Source organism: Notolepis coatsorum (assembly GCF_963971535.1).
Source record: "Notolepis coatsorum genome assembly, chromosome: 11".
NCBI classification, from domain to species: domain Eukaryota; kingdom Metazoa; phylum Chordata; class Actinopteri; order Aulopiformes; family Paralepididae; genus Notolepis; species Notolepis coatsorum.
This window is the reverse complement of record NC_140175.1, coordinates 92,749,857-92,776,245: the sequence shown is the minus strand read 5'-3', so window position 1 is coordinate 92,776,245 and position 26,389 is coordinate 92,749,857. Positions and strand designations below refer to the sequence as shown.

Genomic DNA, 26,389 nt, shown 5'->3' with positions numbered 1-26,389 from the left:
CTATGTAGATAGTTATTAATATTTATTATTGTTATATTGTAGAAATGTGTGCATTGAAATGTCTGTGAGTCTCGACTACATTGAAAATTGTAATTTCGAGAATAAATAAAGGTTGATGAAGTGACTGGTACTTGTTTAATAGGACTGAGAATAGCTGACAATATCCATGTACTGTAGATTAGCATTTTAAGAGTACTGTACAGGTGTGCAGGGGTGCACGCTAAAGGTCTAGGAGCCTGGCTGTTGTCCTGAGATTATGTTTAAATTAGGGCTGTCAGTTTATCGCGTTAATTAGATTAATTAATTACACAGCAAATTATCGCGTTATGAAAATTAACTCAAAATTAATTACAATTTTTTTTTTTTTTTTTTTTTTTATTAATTTTTTTTTTTTTATCTCATTCATTCCATAAGAACGTAGAATACACATTACAGACTTTTTTTTATATGGTCCATTTGCATGTTCTTGGTATCTGATTCTAGGGACATCTATGGATCTCAGGGAATGTATTCCCAGTGTCCGAAATACTGTGTCTGTTACTAGGCTTGAGTAAATTGTAATGAACCAAATGAGAATATCAATAAAAAAAAAAAATTATCTTTGACTGTGAATAACACTATGCTCAAATTGACCAGACCTGAAAAATCTAAGCAAATTAATAGATGGAAGATGATTAAACAGAAGGTTTTGTAGATACAGTACTGAATTCTGCCATCCGGACACATGCAATTTGAAATATGATTATAGAATATAGAACATCAGGCATAAAATGGTTATGCGATTAAAATGTGATTAATTAGATTAATTAATTACAAATCCTGTAATTAATTAGATACATTTTTTTAATCGCCTGACAGCACTAGTTTAAAGGAAAAAAAATAAAAAAAAAAACAAGAAACTCAATGTTTAACAAAAAAACGAAACAAAACAAAATAAAAACATTTATTTTTATAAAAACGTATAGTCATCGTTTCCCTTCAAGTCAATATGATATTGTCCAGCACCTTATCATCTTTGTTGACACAGATGTACAGTGATTTTCTTTATAGGACGTGTATTAGAAGCTAATTATAATCTTATTAACTTCTAAGCAGTATCTCCCCTCAGGGATAAATAAAGATTTTCAATCAATAAATATAGGTATTGTTGTGGAAAATGTGTATACGAGGGTGGAGGTAGGAAAGGGGTTAGTCTTGACTAGTTTAATATAGGTCAACTAGCAGGGCTCAAAGACACTAGGGCGACAGTCTGGCTGATGTTCTTAAAACAGCCTCAAGATAGCAGATGGACATTTCAGTACATCATATCGTGTGCTCTAATCTTGTGTCTTTTCTCTCTTACACACATACACAGCACACACACAGACACAGCACACACACACAGACACACACAGTCACACAGACACACACACACACACACACAGACACACACAGTCGCACAGACATACACACCGACACACACACACATTCCCTGTGTCACAATACACACATACAATACACACACGTCTGTACACAGACGCACACACACAGACACACACACACAATACACACATACAATACACACGTCTGTACACAGACGCACACACACACAGACACACACACACATACACACACACACACAAACACACACACACACACACACATCTCACTCTCTCTTCGATGTTCTTAATGTTTTACATCATATCGTGTGTGGATATCATATCTTGCTTATCTCTCTTCATGTTCTCTCTCTCTCCGATGTTAAATCTACGTATCATCTTAATGTACGTCATGTCAGATCTGACATGATGTGATACGTCATGATATCTGTCATGGGGGGGCAGGACTGAGAGGGGATTTAGGGACAGGCAAAGGGATCCAGGACAGAGTGTTTTTTGTTCAAGCCGTGGTGATCTTCTTTGACCCATAGCTCTTGCTGTTAAAGAACTTCTTTTCTTAAATAAATTACCTATTTGTTACAATTGGAAATATCGTCTCCTGCTGTGTTAAACAACCTTTCCACAACATTTGGTGACCCTTGACCTGTAGACCGCCCTGCCGGGCCCCCTCACACGGCCAGCTCCGGACCTCTCCCGTAGAAATTCTGCCGGTTGTCGACACCAAGGTAAGCGTTGGGCTTATTATTATAAATATCCGTCAGAGTTTCTGCGGGAGGGAAAAGTTGAGCTGACTGTGTTGACGAGGTCTGGGAAGGACGGCTAAAACGAACACGGTGAGGTGTTTTTACACTGGGGCGACTCCTTTTTTAACAGTAGCGGCCACTAATCGATTTTAATTGCATGTTTTCGACCTCTGGTCAAATTTTTCTCTGCATCTCCCTTTTTCCTGATTTCTTTACACGACACTCTCCACATATACACATAACTGTGCCTTTCTGTCCTCTGTAGATAAGACTCTCAAGTTTTCAAAATAAAAACTGCTGAAGATAGCTCATTCTGGGCGTTCTGCCAAGAGAGATAGCTCTCTCTCTCTCTCTCTCTCTCTCTCTCTCTCTCTCTCTCTCTCTCTCTCTCTCTCTCTCTCTCTCTCTCTATTCAATTCAGTTCAATTCGGGTAGGCTTTGTTGGCATGAAATATCAACATACTTGTTGCCAGGTCAGGTCCAATATACAAACGGTGGCATATATATTATTAAGCAGTAAAACATACCATAATATTAGCGATAAGTAAAACAATCAACAGAAACATATTAAATTGCAGGGTGGTCATTCGATCGGGTAGTCGTTTTGCAGATGTGGCCACCCAGATACGTGTATTTACAGGGCTTGTTCTCTTGTTGTGTGACGGCCGTCTGCATGTTTTGCAGCTGGTGCTGTGCACTGACTTTTCTCCCCGCATATGTGTAGCAGCTTTTGGTTATCGGGGAGATGGATGAGCTGTGGATCAATTTTGTTTATTTTGTAGAAGAAAACTTCTCTTAGATCCTTGTATTTCTCACAGTATAGTAGGAAGTGAGGTTTTGTCTCAACATCCCCCTGATGACAAAGTGAACACAGCCTGGCCTCTCTGGGCAGCCAGTTCTGCCTGTGACGGCCTGTTTCTATGGCTAGACTATGTCCACTCAGTCTGTACCGTGTCAATGTCTTTCTTAATTTTATATCATTCACAGTGATCAGGTATTCTGCCACCGTGTACTCTCTGTTTAGTGTCAAATAGAATTCTAATTTACTTTGAGATTTGGTTGATTTGTTCCAATATTCTATATAGTTTTCTTTTTGTTTTGAGGTTATTTGGTTGGGCCAGATTTTTTGGTATCTGTCCTGAGGCATTTGTGGGCAGAGATTTCTGACTAGCGGGCAGAGGGGACTCTTATCTGGGTTCATCTCTTGGCTCTGAAGGGTTTTGTAGTGGTAGGAGTGGGGGTCACTTGATTGGAGGTGTGTGTAAAATTTTATGGCTCGCTTTTGGAATTTGAATGATTAGGGGGTATTGGCCGAGTTCTGCCCTGCATGCATTATTGGCAGTGTGTCTGTGGACCTTAAGTAGGTTTTTGCACAATTCTGCATGCAGTACTTCTAATGGGTGTTTTTCCCATTTTGGGAAATCTTGGTTAGTTAATGGACCCCACACTTCACTGCCATATAATATTATTTGATTTATTACGGAATTTAGAATTTTGAGCCAGGTCCTAATTAGGATGTCAATTGGAATTTTCCTTTTGATGGCATAAAAAGCCCTTCTTCCCTTCTCCTTCAATTCATTCACAGCCATATCTCTCTCTCTCTCTCTCTCTCTCTCTCTCTCTCTCTCTCTCTCTCTCTCTCTCTCTCTCTCTCTCTCTCCTGACACACACACACAGTCACACACACACGGTCACACACACACACACACACACAATCACACACAAACACACACACACACCGACACACACACCGACACACACACACACACACACACATTCCTGTGTCCTGGTAAACAGCGGGTTGTGACACAATCACACACAAACACACACACACAATCACACATACAATACACACACACACACACACACACACACACACACACACACAAACACACACACACACCGACACACACACAGACACACACACATACAATACACACACACACACACACACACACACACACAAACACACACACACACCGACACACACACACACAGTCACACACATACACACACACCGAGTTGTAGTAGCGTTGTAGTAGAGATCTAGGTTAACTGTTGTTCCTGGAGTGGTAGTTGTAGAGTAGGAGATCTAGGTTAACTGTTGTTCCTGGAGTGGTAGTTGTAGAGAGTAGATCTAGGTTAACTGTTGTTCCTGGAGTGGTAGTTGTAGAGTAGGAGATCTAGGTTAACTGTTGTTCCTGGAGTGGTAGTTGTAGAGAGTAGATCTAGGTTAACTGTTGTTCCTGGAGGGGTAGTTGTAGAGGAGTGGTAGTTGTAGAGTAGTAGTAGCTGAAGTACAACCACACACACACACACACAACACAATAAACACATATACACACTAAACAACGATGCATACAGCAGAGGACATACTGTTAGACCGGAACCCGCTCATACAGAACCTCATACTCAAGGTAGGTGTCCGTTGGCAGAGGCGTACAAAGGCCGGGGACACAAAATGGCCTTCCGGAGGTACTTTTGATCTCGACGTATGCGAAGAGATGAATGTAATGATTCGTAACCACAAGCATACAGGCAGGAAGCTTTAGCGCTAAACCAGAGAGAGGCGGATATAGGGAAACCAACATCCCCACCTTATGTCACGCAATTGCCGGTGGGCACTGTGACAATAAGAGGAGAATATGAGGAGACGGAATTAGGGACCCCTGCTAGGTCAGAACACGTCACTAGGTCAGAAACCCCCGCTAGATCAGAGACCTCCCTTAGGCGAGATACCCCCCCTCCCAAACTGACCCCGCAGGACCTCTATCCGAAAAACCTGGCGGCATATGGCGAGACAGTACGTCGGAAGTTGTATGATGCAGAGGAAAAGGAGGTAGAGAACCTGGGCAGGCAGAGGGAGGGAGTCGGGAGGAAGTTAGAGGAAGAGGCCCGTCAAAATGTGGCACAGCAGACATCAGGGAAACACGGGGCGTGTGGCCACACTAAACTGTTGAATGAGGAGGAAGATGAGAATGACACAAAACCAGGACAGGAGAAAGGAAACATTACAGGAACCCTGACTTTCGCCCCTACATTCGTGGGAAGTGTGACGAGCACAGGCCAGTTTCCCCTGCTAATAAAGGGGAACGATATCTTTCACATGCCATGGTCACCTCTAGACATCGATGGTTTAATAGTAAGACTACCGGACCTTTCAGAAGGAGCCTCCAGGTGGATCACGCAGTTTGAGGAAAATACGTCATCTTTTCTGCTAGCAGTAGGTGACGTCAAATCCCTGTTGACGCGTTTGCTAGGAGTTGGTGCCTGCCGGGACATCATGGGTGACACATCGATGCGAGTGGCATGCGACACGCAGGCCCATGATGGAGACATATTCAACGCGCATAGAGCGGCGTTGTGGTACAAACTCAGGAATCAATATCCATCACGTATTAATCCGGCAAAACTGGCAGGCAACCCCATAATGGAGACGGAAGGGCCTGGCGCCTATGTGAACAAAGTACTGAAGGAGTGGAGAGGTGAGCTAGGACACAACCCAGAGATTGACCCGTTGCAGAGAACGATGTTTAGAGAAAGTGTGATGAGAGGGCTTCCAGAGGTGGTTAAGAATAGACTGGAAGACGTGGTGGGGTTAATGGACATGACTTATCCTTTGTTCTGTGCACATGTAACACATAGTGTGGAGAAGCAAAGGGCTCAGGAGCAGAAACTCAGGGATCAGGATAGAAATGACTCAAGGAAGTTAACTCAGCAACAACTGCAGCCCCAAAGGAGGTTGCAGGCAGTAATGGTGTCATCTGCGACCTCTCCACCCATGCAGGACCAGGGACCCCCGCCTGCACCTCAGGTAGTGAGAAGCTATGGCTATAGTTCACAGAACCAGGCGTTCAGGCGGCAGGCAGGGAATGGGCAATCAGGCCCACGGTTTACACAGGGACCGGGGAACGAACAACAGTTTCCCCGTTTCCACTGTTGGAACTGCGGCATGCAGGGACACAGGGAAATGAGATGTAGGCAACCATACCGTCCCGGCTCGGAGTATGGAAGACCCGTGCGCCAGGGGGAGTCACAAGGGCCCCACGACCAGGGGGAGACAGGAGGGCCCCGAAACCAGGGGGGTAATCACTAGGGGTGCCCAGAGAATGCGACGGGGGGAAATCAAATGATTGTGGTTTCCAAGGGAGCTGAGCAAGAACCTATTCTGCAGGTCCTAGTGGAGGGCAAATTAACAGAGATGATGGCAGACACTGGAGCAGGTTTTTCCTGCATAAAGCAAAAATACGCCGCTCACTTACCCCAGTCTGGACAGTATGTTCGGACGGTCGGATTCTCGGGAAAAACACAATTAATACCCACATCAGATCCAATCTCTATGACGTATAACAACAAGACCATAACAATACCTGTATTAATTTCGGACAGCACCCCGCGCAATCTCTTGGGACGAGATGCAATGTGTAAACTAGGCTGTAAAATCCTATGTACGCCTGAGGGGATTCAAATTGAACAAGACGTGTACCAAATGATGCTACAAGGGACGGGGGAGAAAGAGGCCACTGTGTTCTGGCTGGGCAACATAGATGCAGAGCTGCAAAGGGTCTGTGCCCCCTGGGAGCCATTTCTGAAAACCCAACTGCCTCAGTCTAGACAAACAAACATGGAGGCACATTGCACACTACAATATTTGACGAATAGTGACCTAGTTAGGAACAAGGCATGGTTGCAGGGACAGCCCGAGCAGGTGCAGATTGACTCATCTGCGATAATTGTAGGGAGACAGGGCGCGGCGTTGAGGGTTAACACGGGTAAGTATCTACGGGAACAACATAGACTAAGAGACGCCGCCCCACACATCACTCTGAGAATAAATCCTGGTTACGAATCCGAACATCTAGGTTCAATGATACAGGAATCCGAGACTCAAAGGTGGGTCTCCACGGAATCTCCGCTAATTTGGAACAGCGCAGATGGGAGTTTCATAAAAATAATGATTTCCTTTTCAGTTTTGGCAAAACCGCAAGTAATCAGATTACCAGGAGACCCTTGCGTTATTCCAGAGGCGGATGCTTTGCTGGAACAGGACATGTTGGTGCGCACCCCGGAACGGTTGTGGTCAAAACACGACACAGATGTGGGTCTAATATTGTCGGCACAGCCAGTGAAGGTCAGGTTAAAGAAGGGTTGTAGACCACCCTTTATCAGACAGTATACAATGAAGCCAGAGTCGGATGAAGCTATATCACATCAGATTGAGGGACTGTTAAAGGGGGGAGTGCTCGTCCCTTTCAAATCCAGATGTAATACACCTATCCACCCAGTGCTAAAGGCGGACAGGGCTAGGTACAGACTGGTACACGATTTGAGGGCGGTGAACGACGTGGTGTCTGGACCAGAGGCGGAAGTCGCTAATCCACACACCCTCCTGACAAACATCCCGAGTAGCTCGCAGTACTATACGGTCATTGATCTCACGCAGGCATTCTTCAGTGTTCCATTGGAAAAAGAGTCTCAGTATCTGTTTGCTTTTACCCACAGGGGGAAACAATACTCTTACACCCGGTTGCCACAAGGGTTCGCGCACTCGCCGCATTACTTCTCGAAGGCGCTCAAGGAAGACTTGCAAGGAGTGTGCGACACACTACTCAGCACGGTTTTACTGTATGCAGATGACATTCTAATCTGCTCGGATACACGTCAGCAGTGCCATGAGGACTCCATCAAAGTTTTGAGTGGATTAGCCGTGGGAGGCCACAAGGCATCCCGTTCAAAACTGCAGTACTGCCAGCCAAAAGTTGAGTACTTGTCTCGCGTCATTCAAAAGGGCATAAAAAGCATCTCACCCACGCAGCTCGAAGCTGTATCCAAGGCACCTAGGCCATTGACGGTCCGACAGATGATGACGTTTTTAGGGATGACTGGGTACAGCTCTGAGTGGGTGGAGGACTATACGATAGCGACAGCGCCGTTGAGGATGATGATAAAAGAGGCGGGTACAGACAAGCTTCGCGCTCCCTTGACATGGACCGAGGAGGGGGAGGACGCGTTCATAAACATTAAGCGTCTGTTGTTACAGGCCCCTGCCCTGGCGCTGCCGGATTATGAGAAGTGTTTCCACCTATTCGTCTCACATAGAGCGCAGCATGCGACAGCTGTCCTGACTCAAACACAGGGGGGGAGTGGGAAAAAACAACCGATAGCATATTACTCTAGAGCTCTTTCGCCGGTAGAGCAGGGTCTGCCACCTTGTTATCAGGCCCTGGCCGCAGCACATTTGATGTATGAGAAGGCAACGGCCGTGACAATGGGATATGACATTTGCATTTGGACACATCACAAATTGGCAAACTTGATTGAAAGAGGCAAATTTGTTCTGACCAGCCAACGGCAACAGGCTTACATGAGGCTCCTGCAGTACTCGGACATTACGATAAAAACATGCCACGGCAGTAACCCGGCGGATCTGGTACCACTCCCGAGCGAGGGTCAACCGCATGAGTGTGAGGTGGAGGTACAGGCTTTCGTGAAACTCCGTCCTGATTTGGGAGTCGACCCGCTCGCGATAGCAGAACTCTCACTTTTTGTGGATGGGTCCTGCTATCGGGAGGGGGAAAATTTAAGGTCAGGATACGCCGTCGTACAGTGCAAACCTAACGGAGAAACACTAACAAGAAAGGCCGGACAATGCATGCAACCATGTTCGGCCCAGCTTGCAGAACTAATAGCACTAACAGAAGCATGCATAATAGCTAAAGATCGCACGGTTAACATCTTTACAGACTCTGCGTATGCGCATGGCGTATGCCACCTATTCGCGGCCATTTGGAAGGCAAGAGGCTTTAAGAAATCGGACGGCTCACCGATCCTTCACCACAAGCAGGTTGTGGCGCTTATTCAGGCTGTAAAGTTGCCCAAAAGCATTGCTATCGTAAAGTGCCAGGCACACAGAAAAGACCTGTCCTTTGTGACGACGGGAAACAACGCGGCGGACGAGGCCGCGAAGGCGGCGGCTGCGGTGCCGTCCACGGCTGTTCTGATGTTTGCGGCCGAACTGACGACTGAGGTAACTGAGGATAATTTGAGTGATCTTCAGGACTCAGCCACGCAGGCCGAGAAACAGTCGTGGACGGAGAGGGGGGCTGTAAGGGGGGCAGATGGTCTGTGGAGGAGTCATAACGGTTTGATAGTCGCCTCCATCGATCTTCTGTCCTTAGTGATACCTGAGGCTCATGGTGTTGATCACTGTGGAAGAGCAGAGACCCTGAAACGAATCACGAAAATGGGATTTTGGTCCCCAAAGCTTCAGGCACAAATTGACGTTACACTAGCCAGGTGTTTAACATGCTTACAGGGCAATGTGCGCAAAGGAGTACCGACAGTGGCGGCTTACACACCCCTCCCTGAGGGACCATTCAGACATCTGATTATGGACTATACAGACATGATAACGCCAGTGCAGGGCAAACGATACCTCCTGGTAGTAGAGGACTGCTTTAGTCGCTGGATTGAGGCCATTCCATCTAAACACAAGAACGCGGACACAGTGATCAAGTTCCTGTGTCGCGAGGTCATTCCGAGATTTGGAATTCCCACGATATTACAAAGCGATAATGGCCGCGAGTTCATCGACAAGGTGGTTAAAGGGCTGATGCAGAAATTAGGTATAAGACAGCGCCTTTCCTGTGTCTATAGTCCCGGGTCGCAGGGGAAGGTGGAAAGGGCCAATCTGGTCATTAAAAACAAACTGTTGAAAATCTGTATGCAAACTAAGCTTAACTGGATTGATGCTTTGCCGCTTGCTCTGATGGCTATTAGAAGCAGCGTAAACCGCCAAACACAGCTAACACCGCATGAAATGCTTACAGGCCGCAGCATGCCAGCACCGCCATTTAGACACCTGGCTAGGGGCCCGGCATTAGATATTTTTGAGCAAGATCTGAAAAAATATCTTCAGCAAGTGACTAAAATACATGAAGCTGTGTTTCGACAGGAGCAGAGAAAGGAGAGAAAGGGGGAGAAGGAGGCGGAGAAGGAAGCCACCAAACCGAGACTGATCCCTGGGGACTTGGTCTTCGTAAAGGTCCACAAGAGAAAGTGGTCATCACCCCGGAGAGAGGGCCCGTACGAGGTGATCCGATCGACTGGAACGGCAGTCCAAGTCAAGGGATCAGCGACCTGGTTCCACTTCAATCACTGCATAAAGGCCAGCGGCGATCTCTTGGGGGATACAATCGATCGCAGTTATGCAGAACCCGACATGGAGGGTCCGAGACGGCAACTGGAAGGTGCAGTGCCTGCTGATGCTCCCGCAGATGTTGGCAGCAGTGTGCGGACGGTCGGCCGGGCACAACGACGTCATTAAGAACCGTCACGGTCGACCCGTCCTTGAGGATGACGGGTTTGAGTGGGTAGGAGTCCCACGGGGTCCCGCTCAGGCTCAAGTACCAGCAGACTTTCATGACCAGGCTCAGAATCAGGCGCCCCCTTTTCCCTCCATCGAGGAAGGGGGGGAGAAGATAAGACTACAACCAAACGGGGTGTTTCCCGTAGGACCGCAAGGGCATGTTTTTGATTTTGACCATTCCCCCGTTACAGGCGGGGATACTTACCATTATACTAACGAGCATCGGGTAGTGGGGGTAGATAGGAGAGTTGAGCCTGTCCCGAACCAATCACAGGGGACAGGGGTGAGGGGAAAAAGGGAGGTCAAGGACACTGAGTCGGAAGAGGTGGGGGGACAGGATATGTTCCAGAGGACAGCCGGAACGTTGAGGGACTCAGTGGGCTCACTCTGGGCCAGGTTGAGGGGTTTGCTTCCTTCCGGGGAACAAGATGGGGGCGACTATGACTATGACGAGGAAGACCCGGAGGCTGACCCGATGTATAGGGCGGCTTTAGGGAATGAGTGGTTTAAGTGGGTCCAGTACACGAGCGCGCAGAATCAGATAGAGGATTGTTATGTCTGCTCCAAGGCACGTCCGGATAGGCTGCTGGTGAAGGGCACGAAGTTCAGTTGGGCTCAGTGTGACAGGGACGCAGAGGCATGGGAGGGGCCCCATAATAGTCGCCCTTGGTGCGAGGCAGAGTGTTTGGGGTTTCTCGGCTCTAGTCGTTTTAAGGCGGCAGGAAACGTCACGGATTTCAAGGATGTCACTATGCGGGAACGGTGTAGGAAATTGGATGTACGTGTGCAGGGGGTAGCGACGGGGTTGCCAATACCCAGAGGTGTCAAACTATGGCTGACCAAGGATTTCGAGTGCTTGCAAAAGGAGGGGACCCGGGATGTAGGGGAGGTGGCAGAGGGGCGGTGCACTACTATTTGGAGCATCACGACTAACTGTACGAAAGAAGGAAAGTGTGGACACGGGGTCGTGTTAAAGGGAGTGGATACCAACCCACGGCCTGTAGCTTGCCCTTTTCATGTCCAGGATATGGCACTGGCGGACCAATACTGGCTCTGCGGCGGTAGGAGGTTGAGGAATACACTTCCTTTAGATTGGTCAGGTAGATGTGCCCGGGTTCAGGCGATCATGCCAATGGTGGTCCTACCATTATCAGTGACGGAAGGACCTTCTGAGTCTCCTATCTCTCGAACGAAGCGTAGCTACAAGGCAGACCCAAGGGTGTATCTGGACAGCATAGGACAGCCAAGGGGCATTCCAGCCGAGTTCATGGCTAAGAATGAGATTGCGGCAGGGTTTGAGTCTATTCTGCCATGGATATCGGTCAATAAGAACACCGGGTGGATCAACTATTTGTTTTACAATCAGCAGCGGTATCTCAATTACACCGAGGAGGCGTTGGATGCAATGGGGGACCAGATGCACGCGACCAGTACGGTGGCGTGGCAGAATAGACAGGCTCTGAACTGGTTAATGGCGGAGAAGGGTGGAGTCTGTTCCATGTTTGGACAGTACTGCTGCACATTCATTCCGACGAATGTGGGGCCAGGGGGAAAGTTCTCCGAGGCCATGGCTAAGCTGAAGGATTTGAGGGAGGAGTTGAGGGGGAATTCTGGCCGGAATGAAGAATGGTGGGGGAGTGGGGTGTTGGAAAGATTGGGACAGTGGGGAAGCATAGTGATGCAGACGGGGATATCCATCGGGGTGGCAGGGTTGATATTGGTTCTCCTTTTCTGTTGTGGTATGCCTCTCTTGGGTAGGCTGGTAACTTCACACGTAACGAGCCAAATGCTGATGGTGGGACAGAAAGAGATTGAGCCACAAATCGGGCCATATCCTCAGCTTTATGCTGCCTTAGAGGGAGACGAGGGGATAGAGGATTAGGGGTATGGTGAGGTAGGGACATTTTCTTTTTGTTGGTTCTTTCCTTTAAGAGTGACGGGGGATGGTCTGAGTGGTTTATTCCTTTAACTAGGAATTTTAGTCTGATTTTCTAATGATCCTTCGGCATAGAGATTGCAACCATTGAAAATCATTGCATTGTTTTTTATTTTTTTATTATTTTTTGTTTATTTTACTTGTGGTCCTGGTCAAACCGGAATGGGAAGGGGCATCGGCAGAGTGTCGGTTCTGAGCCTGAGGAAGCATTGAGAAGAAGTGGTCTGGGGATCGGTTCTGGGGACTGGAGGGACAAATGGGGGGCTAACACAGGGGGCAAGATGGGCACCTCCCGTCGAAGATGGGGGGACACGTGGTGAGGTCGGTACCAGTGCCTCCCGTCCAGGCATGGGGACATGCTTCTACGGGGACTGGAGGTGTGGCGTGGTGGTTGCTGTATTGGCAAAATGTGACTTTTGGCAATACGGTGAGGAGACTATGGCGTGGGCATGGAAGGGGGGCTGAGCGATGGACACTGGGGCTCAATGTTATGGAAGAGACAATGTCATTTTTTTTTTGGGAGGGATGTTCTATGTTTAGTTCTGACGGTCAACTTCTCCTTTCCCTGATGAGAGTCGCGGTTTCCGGCCGGAACTGTGGCTCATTTGGTAAGCGGTGGAGGTTGGGGGGATTTGTCTGTCAGGTTAGGATTATAAATTGGGGTATTTTGTTGATGTTTTATTATTACTCTTGTTTGGAACGGTTTTGTGTTTTGGTAAGAACGGTAGTCAGCCTTTGTTGGTCCGTTAGGGGTCCAGTGAATGAAGTAAGGTTTCTGGTTTAGATTAGGCATTTAAACTTTTATTATATAATTGTGGTTTCTCGTTTAGTTAGACGTTCACATTTTCTTGGTTATATGATTTGGGTGGGACTAGGGATAGCCCCAAATGGGGGAATGTTGTGGAAAATGTGTATACGAGGGTGGAGGTAGGAAAGGGGTTAGTCTTGACTAGTTTAATATAGGTCAACTAGCAGGGCTCAAAGACACTAGGGCGACAGTCTGGCTGATGTTCTTAAAACAGCCTCAAGATAGCAGATGGACATTTCAGTACATCATATCGTGTGCTCTAATCTTGTGTCTTTTCTCTCTTACACACATACACAGCACACACACAGACACAGCACACACACACAGACACACACAGTCACACAGACACACACACACACACACACAGACACACACAGTCGCACAGACATACACACCGACACACACACACATTCCCTGTGTCACAATACACACATACAATACACACACGTCTGTACACAGACGCACACACACAGACACACACACACAATACACACATACAATACACACGTCTGTACACAGACGCACACACACACAGACACACACACACATACACACACACACACACAAACACACACACACACACACACATCTCACTCTCTCTTCGATGTTCTTAATGTTTTACATCATATCGTGTGTGGATATCATATCTTGCTTATCTCTCTTCATGTTCTCTCTCTCTCCGATGTTAAATCTACGTATCATCTTAATGTACGTCATGTCAGATCTGACATGATGTGATACGTCATGATATCTGTCATGGGGGGGCAGGACTGAGAGGGGATTTAGGGACAGGCAAAGGGATCCAGGACAGAGTGTTTTTTGTTCAAGCCGTGGTGATCTTCTTTGACCCATAGCTCTTGCTGTTAAAGAACTTCTTTTCTTAAATAAATTACCTATTTGTTACAATTGGAAATATCGTCTCCTGCTGTGTTAAACAACCTTTCCACAACAGTATCTTGGAAGTTTGTGTTCTCTGACACAGCAAAACCACTGCGAACCCCTGTATGTACACTATAGCACACTGATCCTATTCCTACTACACTACAGCATACTGATCTAGATTATTCCTACTACACTATAATACACTGATCTAGATTATTCCTACTACACTATAATACACTGATCTAGACTATTCCTACTACACTATAATACACTGATCTAGACTATTCCTACACTATAATACACTGATCTAGACTATTCCTACTACACTATAATACACTGATCTAGACTATTACTACACTATAATACACTGATCTAGACTATTACTACACTATAATACACTGATCTAGACTATTCCTACTACACTATAATACACTGATCTAGACTATTCCTACTACACTATAATACACTGATCTAGACTATTCCTACACTATAATACACTGATCTAGACTATTCCTACTACACTATAATACACTGATCTAGACTATTCCTACTACACTATAATACACTGATCTAGACTATTCCTACTACACTATAATACACTGATCTAGACTATTCCTACTACAGTATAATACACTGATCTAGACTATTACTACACTATAATACACTGATCTAGACTATTCCTACTACAGTATAGTACACTGATCTAGACTATTCCTACTACACTATAATACACTGATCTAGACTATTCCTACTACAGTATAATACACTAATCTAGACTATTCCTACTACAGTATAGTACACTGATCTAGACTATTCCTACTACACTATAGTACACTGATCTAGACTATTCCTACACTATAATACACTGATCTAGACTATTCCTACTACACTATAATACACTGATCTAGTCTATTCCTACACTATAGTACACTGATCTAGACTATTCCTACTACACTATAATACACTGATCTAGTCTATTCCTACACTATAGTACACTGATCTAGACTATTCCTACACTATAGTACACTGATCTAGACTATTCCTACACTATAGTACACTGATCTAGACTATTCCTACACTATAGTACACTGATATAGACTATTCCTACACTATAGTACACTGATCTAGACTATTCCTACTACAGTGGCATTGAGAGAATGTGTTGTCATGTTTTAGGACGATCAGTGACAGCATTGAGTCTTTCCCATCTGTTCTTCCCCAGAGGTGAGGAATGTCGCCAGGCGGACATCCAAGGAATGTCGTGGCAATGTATTGGAATCTGAGCCATGTGATACAGCAGCAGCCGCAAAGCCCTCCCTGCGCTAGACTCCCTGGGGCCTGACTGGAGCACGGGAAGGGAGATCTGGTGGTTGGTCCAAACACATGTCTTCTCTTAGAAAAACACGAACATTGCGGCGGGTTGACTGGAAGACCTAAGTTATTAAGTCTCAAACATTAATTTTAGGATATAATACTGACAATCAAGAAGTGTATTGAAGCTGAGGTGAGGTGGTGAGATAAGGTTTATGTTCATGTTTATGTTAGCTAAGCTGCCTAAATCTCAACTGGGGTTCATTCTAATTCTTCTTCACGTTTTATCTCTAGTCTCCGTCTTCTGTTTCTTTTGTGTTAATCTTACGTCTGCATGTAGATTGTACAGGTCTGATATTTGCTGCTATGTTTTGTTTCATTTGTTTTTATAAAGTGTCTGTGTAAAGTGTGTTTATAAGCTAAATATGGATACATTGCCCAGCCCCAACACACTCTCTCTCTCTCTCAGACGTACCTGTATCTTGGTCGGGGGTTTGAACTGGTTGTTGCGCCCCCTGCTGCCGGAACGAGAGCCTGAGCCTGGTCTGGACCCTGAGGAGGGCCTGGAGCCTGTACTGCCATTACTACTGTGGTCCCACTCATCCTGGGGGGGGGAGAGAGAGAGAGAGAGAGAGAGAGAGAGAGAGAGAGAGAGAGAGAGAGAGCATATTCATGCGTATTGTCAGTCAAAACAGTCAGTTACCACACTCTGCCATGAAGCGTCATGCAGGTCCCCAATGGTTTGATTTCTATTTCCCATTTCATGCCAAGGAAAATATATTGTTTCATGTTTATCACACCTTGCTCGGAGGATGTGGCTCTGTATGAATGTCCGTTTTATATACCATAAGCTTTCGTTCATTTGAGAGAAGGGGGGGTGGAATGGAAAGGAAAGGAGAAAGTAGCAATGTATGGAGGAAAGAGAGAGAGGGGAGGGAGGGAGAGCAGGGAGGACATGAGATAGAAGAGGGAAAGAGGGGGTGAAAGTGATGACGAATGGAATGATGGAAGGAAGGAGGAGAGGGGGGGAAGAGAGAGGTAGACACAGAGGGGGGAAGAGAGAGGTAGAGAAGAGGGGGGAAGAGAGAGGTAGACACAGAGGGAGGAAGAGAGAGGTAGACACAGAGGGGGGAAGAGAGAGGTAGACACAGAGGGGGGAAGAGAGAGGATATGAACAGCAAGGGGGAGGTATGGGAGGATGCAGAGGGAGAAAGGAAGATAGAGGGAGGGAGGAGAGGGAGGAAGAGAGAGGTAGACACAGAGGGGGGAGAGAGAGAGATGGACAGCAAGGGGGAGGTATGGGAGGATGCAGAGGGAGAGAGGTTAGAGGGAGGGGGAAGAGAGGTAGACACAGGGGGGGAAAGAGAGAGAGAGAAGATGGACAGCAAGGGGGAGGTATGGGAGGATGCAGAGGGAGAGAGGTTAGAGGGAGGGGGAAGAGAGGTAGGCACAGGGGGGGAAAGAGAGAGAGAGAAGATGGACAGCAAGGGGGGACAAAGAGGAGAACGGGAGAGAGGGTATGAGAGGAGGGAAGAAAAGGATCACTTATAGTTCATGTCTTCAGTAGCTGTGGAGCGAGAGTGCCCCATGGCAAGATTGGCAACCACAGCCCCTGTGTATGGTGTGTGTTGTTGAGTACGGAGCTCTGCGTGTCTCTCTCTCTCTCTCTCTCTCTCTCTCTCTCTCTCTCTCTCTCTCTCTCTCTCTCTCTCTCTCTCTCTCTAAATTAGCGCAGCAGAGACTGCTTGGTCAGCAACACACATTAACCTCTACCTACCTAATTGACTGACAATTCATCCAAAGTGATTCAATTAGTGACCTAATAGTGTCGTTTGTCTCTGGTCTAGTGGCGGGCAGAAGAATGTGATAATGAGACGACTCAGCTAGCTCCTCGTCATCCGTCCTGGGATCTCACACACACACACACACATGCACACGCACACACGCACACGCACACACACCCACACAGGCAAAGAGAACCACAACACCCCTATCAAAATGTGCATGCACACACACGCCTATTCTAAAATCAATAATGTGCTCTGGAGGTGGAGGCTGGAGTTAGATGAGCAGGGAGATTAGACTAGTGTGATAGAGAGATGACCATATACTATGACATACAGAGAGAGAGAGAGATAGAGAGAGAGAGAGAGAGATAGAGAGAGAGAGAGAGAGAGAGAGAGAGAGAGAGAGAGAGAGAGAGAGAGAGATAGAGAGAGATAGGGGGGGGGGGATGAGAGGGGGAGAGAAAAAGAGAGGGAGAGGGAGAGAGATGGAAAGAGAGAGAGAGGTAAAGGGTAGAGAAAGAAAAAAAGGAGAAAGAGAGAGAGGGAGGGAGAGGGGAGAGGGAGAGAAAGAAAGAGAGAAAAATCGCATATACACCTACATGACTGCACACTAACCAACACACACGCACGTTTACACGGATGAAAGCGTACATGCTTAGATACATGTTGTGCACATATACACGCAAGCGCACACACACACACACACACACACACACACACACACACACACACACACACACACACACACACACACACACACACACACACACACACACACACACACACACACACACACACACACACACACACACACAGGGCTGGGAGAAGTGAGAGACTTGTGCGCTCCTAGGACATGCCCACACACTGCGGCAGAGGTAGAGAGATGCTGACTGGAGAGGGAGCCAGGAATCAGCTGTGTGACACACACACACACGCACACGCACACACTCACACACACGCACACACGCACACACTCACACACTAAAAGGATGATTGTGAATTTATTGCGAACAAATGTACAGATGTTATCAGCTTCCCCTGAGGAAACTCTCCTCTACTACACACACACACACACACACACACACACACACACACACACACACACACACACACACACACACACACACACACACACACACACACACACACACACACACACACACACACACACACACACACACACACACACACACACACACACACACACACACACACACACACACACACACACACACACACACACACACACACACACACACACACACACACACACACACACACACACACACACACACACACACACACACACACACACACACACACACACACACACACACACACAGAGGGACTTGTGCCGACAGACTCATTGATAAAAAGAGAAGAGAGAAGAGTCTTCCAGCACTGCCCCCTTTTTTCCAAGATACTTTGTCTGTCCATAACATGGCTATAGCTGTTCTTCTGAAAGCAAGCCTGGCCTACAATCATGAGTTTGACAGCCACTGCATGGCAGCACTGTCTATCAACGGGTCTGTCATTGGTCTAGTGCAGGCTCTTCAGTCACTCTGCTGTGGCTCCCTGTTGCTTTAGCCTCTTAACGTTACGTCACGCCCGTGCGCGGGATGTGCGCACGTCGCAGCACTTTGTGCTTGTCTGCCATCTACGGGCTGCATTTTTCGCGGATCATCCAATACACTCTTTGAAAGTTGAATTTGACGCCTTTCGATCGCCACCACACTCAACCAATTGTGTGCTTCGGGTCTCGAGTTACATGACGATATATCCGGCGAGCGTCATTTGACAGGCCGCTCCGTCGAGTGACCACGTCGTCCGGTAATGAACGGTCCTGAACTGACCAATCACCGCCGGTGGCGAAAATTATTGATCACCGGTGTAGCCAACGGGCGACAGCTCCAAAAGAGATCCCACACAGGCGGGTGACACAAGAAGACGTCTGAATCTTTATAAACTTTGGTCCTGTACTACATAAGACTTCAGGCTATGGAACCTTTATGTTTTCCAGCTCCTACCTCTCAGCTGGAACTTAAAAACGGGCATCTGGGAACCAGTAAACAGACATGTGAGTACACACAACTTTTACTTCAGTGTGTTCAAACCTCTGTTTCTCTAATACATTAGCACAGGGGTGGCCAACCAGTCAGAGACTAAGAGCCACAAAAATGACTGTGGTACCACAAAGAGCCACACCATATACCAGCGTTTCTCAACCTTTTTTTTCAGTCACGGCACCCTTCATGTGTTCTGTATCGTTAGTGGCTTAGCTTGGCATCACACTGCACTATCTTGCGTACGTGCACGCGTACTGAATAAACCACAAATGTACCTCTAATACCAGTATTAGTCTGACCACACCCCTCATCAGCTTACCTTCATAAGCAGGTGTGTGGTCACCTGCTCTCCTCCTTCTCGCTTTCACCACAAGGAAGAAGTGCCTCGGTAGATCCCCACACTTGACACCATGATGGAAGAAATTGGATTAGGAACAGCTTGGGAAACAAGGATACGTTGACATCATATCTTTATTTTCTCTCTCACTATTTTCGAGAAAATACGGCGATATTGTCTTCGTACTGGAGTGTCTAGAAGATGATGATCATTCTAAAAACCCTCCACCGGTTTTCGTATTGGGAGCACGCCGCTGCATGCTTCTCAACTGCAGTTCCTTGCTGTGTTTGTTGGGGTGAAACCTGTCAGGCCACAGCTGAACTGTCGGACATGCCGCTGTTGTGAGAAGCGGTGCGTTCCAGGTTGGGTGAGTAGTGTTTGCTGGCGGGCTCCACTTGTCTGTTAGTGCTATGGGGGCTACTTGACAAAGTTTATGGAAACCAGCCCCAGGCTAGGGTCCTTTGTTTAGCCGCCTAGGCGACAGAAGGCCTTGGTCTGGAGACCATTATAGTTTTAACTAGTGGGCCGCGACCATTGACACTGGTGATCCCTGTGTGTTCTGGACGAGTGGATTCTCTCTGTCACCGTGTTAAGACCCCATCTTTCATATCCAAATGAGAGTATTCCTTCACGAGGGGATATGTGCATGTAATGTGCGATAGCGGCAGATTCGTGTTCAAAGTCAGCTACACAGGCCAGTTGGTACTGTGCTGATTCCGCCGGATGTGGTAAAGTCATCGTTGTGAAGCGGTGTTGACATCTTGTTTTTTCTCTTTTCTCTTAAAAAGTGAGGAGAGGTTCAGAACGGCGGCCTGTCTGGGTGAGTGTTATGTCATTGTTTACATGTTCATAGCTTACGGTTAGCCAGTCAGCTGTTAACTGCTGCGTTAGCCTGCTGGATCGCTGCATGGCCTGCTTAAGGCCTACTATTAGCCAGTCAGCTGTTAGCTGCGGGGCTAGCATGTCGTGGTCGCTAGGTAACGTTAGCTTGCTGCTATGGCCATGGCTGGCGCGGGGGAGCTTAGCTTCTCGCGCGCCGCCGGGAGCTCGCTTCTGATCGCCGTTAGCTTGATGCTATTCTGTTGAACGTGCTTTGATTTTAACATGTTTTACACTCTTGACCGCGACGTCATCCTTGACAGGGGATGTTTCGTCGACCCTGCCCTGAGCCTGGACGGGGATTGCGTCAACAAAGAGGACTGTAGCGACTGGTTGGAGCGGCGACGCTGCCCGGATCGAACAACACAGGACGGCTGTGTTCTACGGTGTCTTGTGACTGCACTTCGCTGATCTGCGTTCCGGGTAGGAACGGGGTTGACCAGGCCTCATAACACGTCTTCTGGTTTTACTTTGCTAAATGTATTGTGAATAACGGTGTTTTTTTCCCAAAACGTGTGTTGTTGCAATGCATTTAGGATACGTTGCGGGTTATGTGTGAGCTGTTTTTGTCACTGGCAGTTAGCTTCTTCGTGCAGATCGTGATGTATTGATCTGGTTGTTGTGTGAGAAACATCATGGTGTTTATGTGTACCGTGTACTCACTACTAAGGCAACTAACCTATGAAGCTATGCTTGGTGACAAGTGAGTAAAAGAATTTTCTTTCTCAGACTGTAATGACAATGAACAGTGTGTTCACACATTAACAGGTTTTCCTGTTTTAACTGGCCGTATTGAGGGTAAAATAGGAGGATTGTGTTTCCCCCCCCGGTTCCCTGGGGACTTTATCACCTCCTATCAGACATGTTGTGCATTAATTGTGTCTTTTGTGTGGTAGGGATACGATGTAACTCTTAGCTTGATTGCTGAGGTTGTGCTAAATCTGCTGGAGAAACTTATTTCCTAAAGGGAAATTGGTTTGGTTGCTGTCATGTGTGCTTAGCAAGGCCTGTGGTCGATACTAATCAAGAATGATGTATTCTCTCATTGTGAAAAAAACGGCGTTCCTCTGTTGAGTGTTTTTGCCATTTTTTGTAGGTGATGATGGGTTGTGTGTGTCATGTGACCTACAACTGGGTTGTACTGGCCACAGAAGCACATGTGTATGTTGGACCGGGGTTCTTAGAGCCCTCTCTATTCTGTGTTTTTCCTTAGTAAAAATCAGATAGCAGGTTAGCTCATGCGCTGTGTGGAGCTGTGAAACGCTTCATAGAGCTGACTATGACTGTGTCATATTCTCTTTTTGTCGTTACGTCGTATCATGGGTGTGGGGTCGTAAAGGGGTGAACTGGTAACCTTTCCTCTCCCCATTGTTCTGTCGGTCAGGGGTACACCCCCTGTCCTTCAAGGTTCCCGTCACGTGGCGGTTCGGCACGTTACGGGGGGGGGGGGGGGGGGGGCGGGAGTTCCTGGTCCCACGGCCTGGTATATTGGGCGTGTGCACCGCAGGAATTCCCCCGCCATAGAGTACGTCACCGTGCGCGTCTCTGTTGGTAGGACTTCCGTGTGCTGTTCAGGTCCATGTGATGGATCCGTTTTCAGGGGGGGTGGTCAGGGCTCCTCCTCACCAAGCGCCTATTCAGGCCTTCTGTGAGTTCGGACTCCTTCTTCCATGTGAGGAAGCCTCCATCAGAGTACAGAGCCTTCCTCCTCAGATTGTCAAAGTGAGTGGACCCTCTAGAAGGGTCCTTTTCTATTGTATGTATATTCGATTCAATTCGTTTATTGAGTGTGTATGGGTTCAGTGCCTCTTCCCCGGAGGCCCTAAAACCAGTTTTTTACATGGCTCAAGGTGCAATATATTCTTTTCAATCTGTACAGCTCGCGTGGGAAGTCTCTCTGGGGATCCCCGTCTCTTTCCTATGGGAGGGTGGTGGGATGTAAAAATGTGAACATTTTTTACCCCGGCTGTGTAGACTGGGATACATACTGTTGATGCTTCCTTCTTTCTATTCCAGAAGTGTTGGAGTTAGAGAGTGTCACACCCCTCTTGTCGTTCCCCTGGGCGCCTTGGGGATTCAATGACAGGTCTAAGTAGCCTGTTCATTGATGGGGGTGTGTCCCGACGCACGTATAGTGCTAGCTCGCTGTAAACAGGCGATTGACTGGCACGCCTTGGTTGCTTGTGGTTGAAACAGCATTTTTATAAAGCAACTGAGATGGGGGTTTTCCTCTTCCGGCGACCACATCCCATGACCTGGGTGGGTTGTCGACGGATTCTCGTTCATGTCTGGGGGATGATGACGGGATGGATCTGAACATATGTAGTGGGGTCTCACGCCCTTGGGGTGGGCCACCAGGCGCGGTTCGTCCGAACGTCTGGGTGGCGCCTTCTTTTCATGTTAAGATCAACGCGCATATCTGCCCTTCTCCTGGAGTAGGCATGTCGGCGTGGTTAGGGCACGGGACTGGTTCTGGTCACGCTGGTCCAGATCAGTTGAACCCGTTGTCCGCCGGGGATGCAGATCTGCTGTTCTGGTACCCTGAGGGACTTGGGCTTTTTTCAGGGGGAAAAATGCCAGGTCGGTCTGGGTGTCACAGGGTTAAGCGCTATGGAGACCCTGGTTGGGTATGTTTTTACTCAGCACTGTCGTCATGGCTTACAGCCATGCCATTCTGTACGCGCTCGATCTCGTCGGATCTCGGCCGCTACACAGGTTGGTCCTGGTTAGTACTTGGTTGGGAGACCGCCGGGGAATACCAGGTACGGTGTGCTTAGGGGCTGGTTCTCCATTATTTTTCGCTCCTCTCTCACGCATGGCGAAGAGGGGCCTGTGGGGGTGGTTTTTTGACCTCCTCTGGTGACCCTGTGCTTCCCGTACCGCCAGGCCCGGTCCGAAGTGATGTTTGCGACCCGTAGGCCTGGGTTAACCCTTTTTGGAAACTGAAACACTTGTACTGCGGTATAGCCGGTGTATATCCGCAGGTGTGTTTTGGAGTTTTTTCTTGAGGGGTTATAGGAACAACCACCGCATTGGGTAACACCGAGGTGGTTGATTCCCTGGTGTGTTGGAGCAGTGTCAACTCCCGGGTTCACCGTTTGAGGGTGCCCCTGCACGTTCATGACGTCTGGCCAATCGTGTCAGCCTTCTCTGCCTCGACCCCTCTGGGTGGGGGTTTTTAAATGGAGGCTTGGTCATGCAACACCGCCAGCTTACGCTCCTTCCGCCGGGGCGGCTGTGTTCAGCTGTCCCCTCTGGCGCCTGTCTCGTCCGCAGTCTCCAGGCTAGGGTTAACAGCCTGTTGCCTGGTTTTTCCCCGGTGCGCTGCCTGCTTCCGTTGGTTAACCTTTTTGTGTGCTTACGGCCATGCTGACTGCCTGTTCTGCAGGGTCAGTGTGCCAGGCGGTGTACTATTGGGGGGACGGGGCCCGCTCGGCTTACGGCGCGCTCCGCTGCTACGGCCTTGCCACGGGGTTGGGTTTGCCCTTGACCCCGTGATTCTGGGGGCAGTGACGAGGTTGTTCCTCCGTTCGTTCCCGGGTGGCATGCGGGTTGTGCGTGTGTGTAGTCGTGGGGTCAAGCCACGGTCTGCTCACCCTGTGCGTTAAGTTGCTTGAGTGCCTCTTCGCACGGTCGGGTCCGTCGCCTTCCCGTGAAGCCTCTAATAGGGGGGATACCCTCCATTAGGGGGGGTCGGGGGGGCTCGGCCCTCCCTGTTCTGATGGTTTTGGGGGGCTGTCAGCGGGGTGTATTTGTCAGCCAAGTGGCTCCGCTTGGCCTCCCTTGTGCAGTGTGATGCCAAGCTAAGCCACTAACGATACAGAACGTTAGGTTATGACTATAACCAAGTTCTGTTAGTTAGGGGCGATGCTTGGCATCAGACGGCCGCTGCAGCCCTTGTCCTCACCTTGTGGTGATAGCTTGGGAAGGAGGAGAGCAGGTGACCACACACCTGCTTATGAAGGTAAGCTGATGAGGGGTGTGGTCAGACTAATACTGGTATTAGAGGTACATTTGTGGTTTATTCAGTACGCGTGCACGTACGCGAGATAGTGCAGTGTGATGCCAAGCATCGCCCCTAACTAACAGAACTTGGTTATAGTCATAACCTAACGTTTATAGGTATCACCCTCTGGCCTCTGAAGTTGCTAATGTCTTTTTTATTTGGGCCTCACAGGGTTAAAAGTACCCTGTGAGACCCACGGTTGCAAAATTACAAAATCACTTTTAGCCATTTAAAAAAAATAATGTTTATTTAAAAAATGTTAAAGGGGAACTATTTTACTATTTCTTTCACTATTTGGGCACTTTTACACAATTCCTGTGAGTCTATGGAACACCTAGGTTTAAAAAAAAGAAAAAACGCATTGTTTTGTATTTCTAATCAAGTACTAAAAACCGCATTTTTCTACCTCAAGATCTTAAGCCGTTTTGAGGCTGGGCGCCAACCACTGTGTGGCCTGGTGCCAACTGCCACATCAACTGCCACATTATATTATGCAGCTGAGAAATCTCTGACATCACAGATATGCACATTTTCAGATGACTCAGTTCAGTGAGGGTGAATATTGTGAGGAGAATTGGAAGAATGCGCCAATATGAGAATTAGAGACATATATCCTATTAATATAAGTCCACATAGCTAAGAAACAATGGTAAACACTGAAAAAGGCCATTTATAAGATAGTTCCCCTTTAAGCACATGTATAGTCAATTGGTCCTGTTGTTCAGCCTCACAATGCTATTTGATAGTAAATGTGTTTATGTCCCACCCTCTGGCCTCTGAAGTTGCTAATTTCTTTTTAATTTGGGCCTCACAGGGTTAACCTCTTAAGCCCGAGATATACAGTAAAAGTGTATATTTTCAGCATTACGTTTGTTTACCAATTATTTTAACTGTTATTAGTGAAATATAAGATTATAGAAATCTCAGGGCATTGAGTCGGAAACCGGCGCATATTGACAGGAGGAAGTGGCACAGCCAAAAGTGAGTGTAGTATTTTGAAGGAAGAGACTCAGGGCTTTCAAATTTCGAAAAACTACCCTACCCAGCTCACACCAGCCCCTGTCAATCATCTGACTTCTGGATTTACTTTTTAATTTCTCTTATTTTTTCGGATTATCTCCCACAAACCTGAACGTTATTGCCATAAAACAGAACGCAGTTAGTTTCTCTACCTTTCTGTGAACGTCTTGCAAAAAACGGTGTTGCAATATGATGAAAAATGGTGGAGAAATTTACATTATAAAAAAGATGGCAGAATTCAGTACTGTATCTACAAAACCTTCTGTTTAATCATCTTCCCTTTATTCATTTGCTTAGATTTTTCAGGTCTGGTAAATTTTAGCATGGTGTTATTCACAGTCAAAGATAATTTTTTTTTAAATAGAATTGATATTCTCCTTTGGTTCATTACAATTTACTCAAGCCTAGTAACAGACACACTATTTCTGACACTGATCCATATATGTCCCTAGATTCAGATACCAAGAACATGCAAATGGACCATTTAAAAAAAATTGTAAATGTGTATTCTACGTCCTTATGGAATGAGTGACATAAAAAAAAAAGTAAAAAAAAAAAAGTAAAAATGGAAGAGATGGAAGAGCCGCACATTGACGGGCAAAGAGCCGCATGCGGCTCGCGAGCCGCGGGTTGGCCACCCCTGCATTAGCAGATCTTTATTGACTTAGCAACTTCAGAATGTTACCTTTCAAAAGAGACTAGACTCATGCATGTGCTATAAGTATAACGTATAAAGCTAAGCTTTGCAAAAAAGGTATGCAGTCGTCAAAAACGAAAACAAAAATGGCCCCGTTTTTGCCTGATGCTTAACCCTTTCACTGCCATACGACAGCCGGTTAACCCTTTCGCTGTGACAATACAGAAGGT

At 47.2% G+C, this 26,389-nt stretch overlaps 1 protein-coding gene across 2 annotated transcripts in view; it reads right to left on the bottom strand.

Annotated features, from left to right (window-relative positions):
* Window positions 1-26,389, bottom strand: part of ctif (CBP80/20-dependent translation initiation factor) — a 216,500-nt gene that overhangs the window by 149,442 nt on the left and 40,669 nt on the right. For both annotated transcript variants that reach the window (XM_084324355.1, XM_084324356.1), the window contains exon 4: window positions 15,903-16,031. In XM_084324355.1, coding sequence (XP_084180481.1) covers window positions 15,903-16,031 — 129 coding nt within the window. The remainder of the gene's footprint in view (window positions 1-15,902; window positions 16,032-26,389) is intronic.